The sequence below is a fragment of the Sinocyclocheilus anshuiensis genome, unplaced genomic scaffold (genome assembly GCF_001515605.1).
Source record: "Sinocyclocheilus anshuiensis isolate Anshui unplaced genomic scaffold, SAMN03320099.WGS_v1.1 scaffold279, whole genome shotgun sequence".
In the NCBI taxonomy this organism is placed as follows: Eukaryota; Metazoa; Chordata; class Actinopteri; order Cypriniformes; family Cyprinidae; genus Sinocyclocheilus; species Sinocyclocheilus anshuiensis.
The window spans coordinates 257,894-265,338 of record NW_015549591.1 but is presented as its reverse complement, the minus strand read 5'-3'; the positions used below and the strand labels follow the sequence as shown (position 1 = coordinate 265,338).

The window sequence follows — 7,445 nt, the reverse complement described above, 5'->3', positions numbered from 1 at the left end:
CAGCAGAGCTCATTAACATTTAAAGGAAAATGCTACAAAAACGGCTTGATCTGAAAATAACTGTTTTTGACAGGGTAAAAAAGGTGTTTTTTACACTACCATTGAGAAATTTTAACCAAACTATGATACAGACTTTTCATTAAGACCCTAAAGAATCATATCAACTTGTGGAAAATGGGCATCATATGACCCCTTTAACCCCACCACAGACCTCACTAATTTTCAAACCCTGGCTACGGCCATTGCTGTGAGTTTTGTTTATATTTCAACTTAAACTTATTTATTTTATTTTATTTATTTTTTATTTTTTTGTAAACATTTCATTTGCGGAATGGACATCATTGTCCCCAGGAAAAATGTAAGGCGTTTTTATATTTTTATTGTCACCTAAAAAAATCAGGGTCATGAAAACCTGGAAAAGTCATAGACTTTTCGAGTTTATAATGCGGGAAATCCCCGCAAACATGTATCTAATATAGCATGTAGGTTAGATGTAAATAAACCCACACAGAATATCAGATCGAATCAGTCATATGAAAACAGCATGAGTGATCCAGCGGTACCGCGTCTTCTCTCTTTCACTCTCTCGAAACAGCTTCACATCAGCGCGTCTAGTCTGCACTACAAAAGAGCCGCTGCACGCTGCGATACGACACTTTCGCTCGCGTTTCAGGACAGTTGACAGATTTGTCACTTGCCTAATCGGGCAAGTGTTGCATCATCATAAAACTGTATAATTTGCACATCTTTTTGTCTTTTTAAACCATTCAGTATTTGCGCATTCCAGATACGGTTTTCTGCGCGCTCAGTCACATCCAAAGCATGCGCACATAAAGCTGCCTCACAAACACCTCCTCCACACCAGGCGTCTCCCTGTGGTCCTGTTTATATTCATTTCATTTAAAAGAAGAGAATAAGACTCGGACGATTGAGTGTGTGTGTGTGAGAGAGAGAGCGAGAGCATGGTGGGGGACACACATTATGCTTTGGTCTCTGAAAATTGTTTATTCTTTTTCTTATTTTTAATATTGTCTTTAAAATCAACCAATATCTTTCTCACTTCCCCATAGAGAGAGAGAGAAATAGAGAGAGAAATAGAGAGAGAGAGCATAACACATCCTGTGATGGAATCTCATTTATGACCTGTCACCTGTCGGAATTGTACAAACACCTTATTTCTCCCCCGGAGGTTGCAGGTCAACATCGATATTCCAAATATGCCAATATTCACATCTTGAAATTATTATTAGGGTCAAAGTTTAATGCGACGTGGGTAGTCCACGCGGGGAGGGGGCAAAGGTCATCAGGTTAAAGGTCATCATCAATCATTTTGACATTGTGACTCCCTTATCTACTACTGATGCTACTTCCAGGTTGGCTTACAAACATCCCTACAGCACTCTATTAAAGAAAGAGTAGTGCCATTCCACACATTTTCTGTTTTATCCATCTTCCTTCTACTCAGAAGTTGCTCTAACTTGAGTATTTTCTGATTAAAAAATCAAGAGAAACAAGATATCATCACAAAAAAAAAAAAAACACATCAGAAAAATGTAATTTTCTCTTGGGTGGCCCCTAAAAAATTGTCACATTTTAGTAACTGCTGTAGCAAAATGTTTCATGTTTTCCCCTAAATGCTGTTTTGAAACTTTTCTTCAGGTTCTTTGCTTTTTCTTTTCACGTGAATTGCAGGGAATTTTTATCTGTGTATTTATTGCATAAATGTCCTGTCTCAGTTTACACACTGACAGAACGCTGAGCTCTTAAATGTCCCATCAGCCCCTAGCAGAGCGCAGCGATCATTGTTCTGTTTTTGAGCGGCTGCCAGGTTACCTGACACCTGGAACACAGTGAGAATTAGATTTCTCAGAGACTCTGAAGAGAAATTCACATTAATCCAGAGTTGCAGTCAATGGATGAACACATTCAAGAGGATGTGTCTGTTTTTATTGATTGTGTTGATCAATGATTCTGTGTGTTTGTCAGGTGGGAGTATGATGAGAGCTACTGCGAGGCCGTGAAGAAAATGCCTCCTTACGATGCCGGTCCACGGCTCCTGGATGTTATCGACACAGCCATCTTTGATTACCTTATTGGTAATGCTGATCGCCATCACTATGAGAGTTTCCAGGACGATGGAGGAGCCAGTATGCTCATCCTTCTGGACAATGCCAAAAGGTAGAAAGAAAGAAATCTGGAGATCTAGTCACACACAAGATGATAGACCCAAGTAGTTACAGTTGTGCACATAAGTTTACATACCCCTAGCAGAATATGCAAAATGTTCATAATTTTAACAAAATAAGAGGGATTTTACCAAAATAAGAGGGATCATACAAAACGCATGTTTATATATACTCCACATGACAAAATAATAACTGAATTTATAAAAATGACCCCGTTCAAAAGTTCACATACCCTTGAATATTAATACTCTGTGTCATTTCCTGGATGATCCAGGACTGTTTTTATGTTTTGTGATAGTTGTTCATGAGTCCCTTATTTGTCCTGAAGTTAAACTGCCTGTTGTTCTTCAGTAAAATCCTCCAGCTACTGTGCATTCTTTGGTTTTCCAGCAACTTCTGCATATCTGAACCCTTTCCAGCAGTGACTGTATGATTTTGAGATCCATCTTTTCAAACTGAGGACAATTGAGGGACTCATACATAATTACAAAAGGTGAAAACATTGATTGATGCTCAAGAAGGCAACACGACGCATTAAGAGCTTTTGATTAAAGATCACAATTTTTTCATTTAGTACTGCACTTCAGAAACTACATAAATACATACATGTTTCCCAGAAGACAAAATAAAGACAATTTACCCTGATCATCCAATTCAAAAAGTTTACACCCCTCGGCTCTTAATGCATCGTGTTGCCTTCTAGAGCATCAGTCAATGTTTTCACCTTTTGTAATTGTTATGTATGAGTCCCTCAATTGTCCTCAGTTTGAAAAGATGGATCTCAAAATCATACAGTCACTGCTGGAAAGGGTTCAGATATGCAGAAGATGCTGGAAAACCAAAGAATGCGCAGGAGCTGCTGGAGGATTTTACTGAAGAACAGCAGGCAGTTTAACTGTTCAGGACAAATAAGGGACTTATGAACAACTATCACAAAACATAAAAACAGTCCTGGATCATCCAGGAAATGACACAGAGTATTAATATTCAAGGGTATGTGAACTTTTGAATGGGGTCATTTTTACAAATTCAGTTATTATTTTGTCTTGTGGAGTATATATAAACATCTGTTATGTGAAATAGCTTATCCAAGACAGTACTAAAAAAAAAATAACATGCAATTTTCATGATCCCTCTTATTTTGTGAAAATTATGAACATTTTGCATTTTCTGCTAGGGGTATGTAAACTTATGTGCACAACTGTATATAAATACATAAATCAAATGATTCAATATCATTAAGTACTGGGGCTTCACCAGACCAGATAACATTTGAGAAGTAGTTAACCTATTTAAAAAAAACAAATAGAGAGAGTTGCATATGTGAGATGATTTGAATTTATGTGTTTCTCCTGCAGTTTTGGGAACCCAGCTCTGGACGAGAGGAGTATTCTCGCTCCTCTTTATCAGTGTTGCATGTGAGTACACAAATAAACACAATGATCATTGACTTCCTCTTACAACCCCCTTTGAGTTCCTAAAAATGGCAGTCCCTGAATTCTGGCATACTTCATCTGCTGGCTGTGGTGATGAATGCTTCCCGCTCTGTTCTTTGAAAATAAACAGGTCTGTCCTCTGACATGCTGTTGACCTTCAATTAGACAACAAGCTTTTGAGTGGGTTTGCCTCGATGAGTGTGAGTCAAGGTTTCTACTGAAACATGTAAATGTGGATAGTTCACATGTAACATTTATTTATTTAATTAATTTTAAATCAAGTTTTTAGGTTAAAACTTGACACAGTGCTGTGCTGCAGACTTCTGTAAATAGATAGGAAAGTATTGCAGGGTTTTTTTCCTCAAATATAAATGTGCTTTGTTTCCATTTCCTATATACATGATTTCCGAGGTCACCTTGAGCAGCATTTACCTTTAAAAAAAATCAAGCAACCAGTACTATATTTATATTGTAATAAATTGGACATTTTACTACATAAAACCAGTCACAAATTGATTTTAGGCATTTTTACATTGCTTCAAAAAGAATATACTGTATACAGTGCTGTTTAAATCTTTAATCACCTTTTTAAAGGGGTCATATGATGTTGCTAAAAAGAACATTATTTGGTGTATTTGGTGTAATAAAATGTGTTTATGCAGGAAATGACAAACTACAAACGCTACTCTACACTGCTCAAAACTCGCGTTTGAATCGTCAGTGGCAAATTCTTTGAATATAAAAACGTACTTCCAGTCTGTGAGTCAGAACAGCCGGCATTAACACTTCAAAGAGAAAGGAAAAATTGAAATTGCATCATATGACCCCATTTAAGTGGTCCTGATGTGTGACATTAAATTTGAAAAGTACAGACATTCTGGGAAATTAGTATTTCTGTGGGGATATTCAATATTTGTTTCGCCCCTAGAGTGCTTTAGGTCTCCACATAGCTCATTATCTCCTTAATGAGATATTGATTGACTAACAGATGAAAAGCCTTTTGCAGCTTTAACTGTACGTGTGCATTCAAGACTTCCTGCCTGAATATCCGAATTAAAGGCCGCTCACACTGACAGTGATTACAAGCAACAAATCAATCGGAAGTCATTCATTTTCAATCAGAGGTGGCGATTTGAGGTGTCTGTGAAATGATGTGACAAAGTTGAGCAGAGTTCAACATTATGCAAATGTGCATCAAGCATCTGTGGTTTAGTTGCTTCCTGTCATTTCATTTTTGCTCTTGAATGAGCCAGACAAATGATTTGATTCGTTATTTCTGTCTCTTTCTCATTATATCCAAAAGGGTCCGTGTTTCCACCTGGAACAGACTAAACCTGCTGAAAGGTGGAGTGTTGAGTTCAGCGATGCGACAGGCCACGGCCCACGATCCTGTGTTTCCGGTGCTGACGGGGCCACATCTCACCGCGCTCGACCGCCGTCTCAACGGAGTGCTGGCCACCGTGCGGCAGTGCATGGAGACGCAGGGCGCCGACAACACGCTGATCGAGGACCGCATGAACCTGCCTCATCCTTAAACACGGGAAGTAAAAAGGTGTTTGACTCTTAATGCACAGGGTCCTTTCACCTTCCTGCTATGGAGCCAGAGAACCGGAGGCCACAAGAAGCCTTAAGAGCCAACCTGGTGGAGTTTGTTTGTCACTGGATTCATTCGAGTCAGACCACAGAGGCCAAGAAGACTCTCCATACTGTTTTTTTCTTGCTCTCTGGGTGGAGTGAGGATGCTTTGACATGTAGGTGGTGTAAACTTCACCTGTTTCCAGTTATTGTTTTTCTTCCTGGTTCACTCTGTCTTTTCTCTTTTGCCACTTAAGCCTGTTTGCAGGAAGATGGATGAACAGTTTTTCAGAGTTACAAATATGGAACTTGGAATGAGATCTTTGGAGTAATTAGACTCAGGAAGCTGGAAAGTGACCAAGATGGATCCAGAAGACTATTAACAGACCTTTGGAGAAGATCTCTCACATTGTACATACAGAACAAGCTTTTGAATAATACTGAGTAATAATATTATTGATCTAAAGATAAAATGAATTATGATAGACTCACTTTGTTCTGTATCCAGGATGAATACAGTGTTGAACAGAGCTGGGCGGCTGTTGCTACTGATGTTCAGAGAAGATGATTCAGACGACAGCATTCTAAGATTGCTGTGAGACATTTTCAACATTAAAAATTAATATTCAAACTTACAGAAGTTTGCTTTTGTCTTGGCTACACACAATGTAGAATACACACAAAATCTGTCCAAATGTGGGGCTTGGCCAGTATTCATGTAAACATAGTTGATTTTGTCTTAATTGAACGTGAACAGTTGGAAAAAAATTGGATGTGCATTAGTATATTGGACCCGGGAAGTGACGGCAGCCTAATAAACCTGCAGCTGTCTGTGTTAATGTTAATGTATCAAACAAAAACAGAAAAAGAGAAGAATCACTCACTGCTCTTGACTGAATGACTTTGGTAGCTTTAAAGCAGGGGTGTCCAAACCTGTTCTTGGAGGTCCACTGTCCTGCAGAGTTTAGCTCCAACCCTTATTAAACACACCTGAACCAAAGTAATCAAGGTCTTCAGACTCACTAGAAACTTCTAGGCAAGTGTGTTGGAGCTAAACTGTGCAGGACACTGGCCCTCCAGGAGCAGGATAAGTCCACCCAAGATCTAAATGTTTTTTCTTTTTTTTTACATCAGAAACTCACTGGAGAAATGTAGCATTACATCACTTGCTCACCAAAAAGTGCTGTATTCCACTGTATTGCATAGATGGGTATAACATATAACTGAATAAGCCAAAAACAAATCTTCATGATCACACACACACACACACCTGTTTACTTTAAACACACAAAATTTTACTGTTTGCATTTGTAGTGCAACCCTCTTTCCTTTGCTCAAGTATGCAAACCTCTTTGCCACGTGCACTGGAATATGTATTACATTGAAAGTTACATTTTCGAATGAAAATGTCAACATGATTGTTTTCTTTTGTCTTGGCTACACACAATGTAGAATACACACAAAATCTGTCCAAATGTGGGGCTTGGCCAGTATTCATGTAAACATAGTTGATTTTGTCTTAATTGAACGTGAACAGTTGGAAAAAAATTGGATGTGCATTAGTATATTGGACCCGGGAAGTGACGGCAGCCTAATAAACCTGCAGCTGTCTGTGTTAATGTTAATGTATCAAACAAAAACAGAAAAAGAGAAGAATCACTCACTGCTCTTGACTGAATGACTTTGGTAGCTTTAAAGCAGGGGTGTCCAAACCTGTTCTTGGAGGTCCACTGTCCTGCAGAGTTTAGCTCCAACCCTTATTAAACACACCTGAACCAAAGTAATCAAGGTCTTCAGACTCACTAGAAACTTCTAGGCAAGTGTGTTGGAGCTAAACTGTGCAGGACACTGGCCCTCCAGGAGCAGGATAAGTCCACCCAAGATCTAAATGTTTTTTCTTTTTTTTTACATCAGAAACTCACTGGAGAAATGTAGCATTACATCACTTGCTCACCAATGGATCATCTGCAGTGAATGGGTGCCGTCAGAATGAGAGTCCAAACAGCTGATAAAAACATCATAATAATCCACAAGTAATCCACACGACTCCAGTCCATCAGTTAATGTATTGTGAAGTGAAAAGCTGTGTGTTTGTAAGAAACAAATCCATCAGTAAGACATTTTTAAATAAAAATACATATAGAAAGTCACAGTGTCTTAAACAAATGCAAAACACCAAGGTAACACACAACACTAAAATAAGCAATAAACATTGATTTACCAGCATCAGATGTAACATAAAACCCTA

The 7,445-nt window shown here is 38.6% G+C and overlaps 1 protein-coding gene across 2 annotated transcripts in view; it reads left to right on the top strand.

Moving 5' to 3' along the window:
- The window catches only part of fam20b (FAM20B glycosaminoglycan xylosylkinase), a 40,282-nt gene extending 33,915 nt beyond the window's left edge, over nucleotides 1–6,367 (top strand). The window contains exons 7-11 of one of the 2 annotated variants that reach the window (XM_016446632.1): nucleotides 1,987–2,178; nucleotides 3,545–3,604; nucleotides 4,926–5,373; nucleotides 5,455–5,792; nucleotides 6,332–6,367. In XM_016446632.1, the coding sequence (XP_016302118.1) occupies nucleotides 1,987–2,178; nucleotides 3,545–3,604; nucleotides 4,926–5,157 (484 nt within the window). In that variant the 3' untranslated portion in view covers nucleotides 5,158–5,373; nucleotides 5,455–5,792; nucleotides 6,332–6,367. Of the gene's footprint in view, nucleotides 1–1,986; nucleotides 2,179–3,544; nucleotides 3,605–4,925; nucleotides 5,793–6,331 lie in introns of both variants that reach the window. The other variant, XM_016446631.1, reaches the window with a different exon arrangement.
- Nucleotides 6,368–7,445: the final 1,078 nt, after the last annotated feature.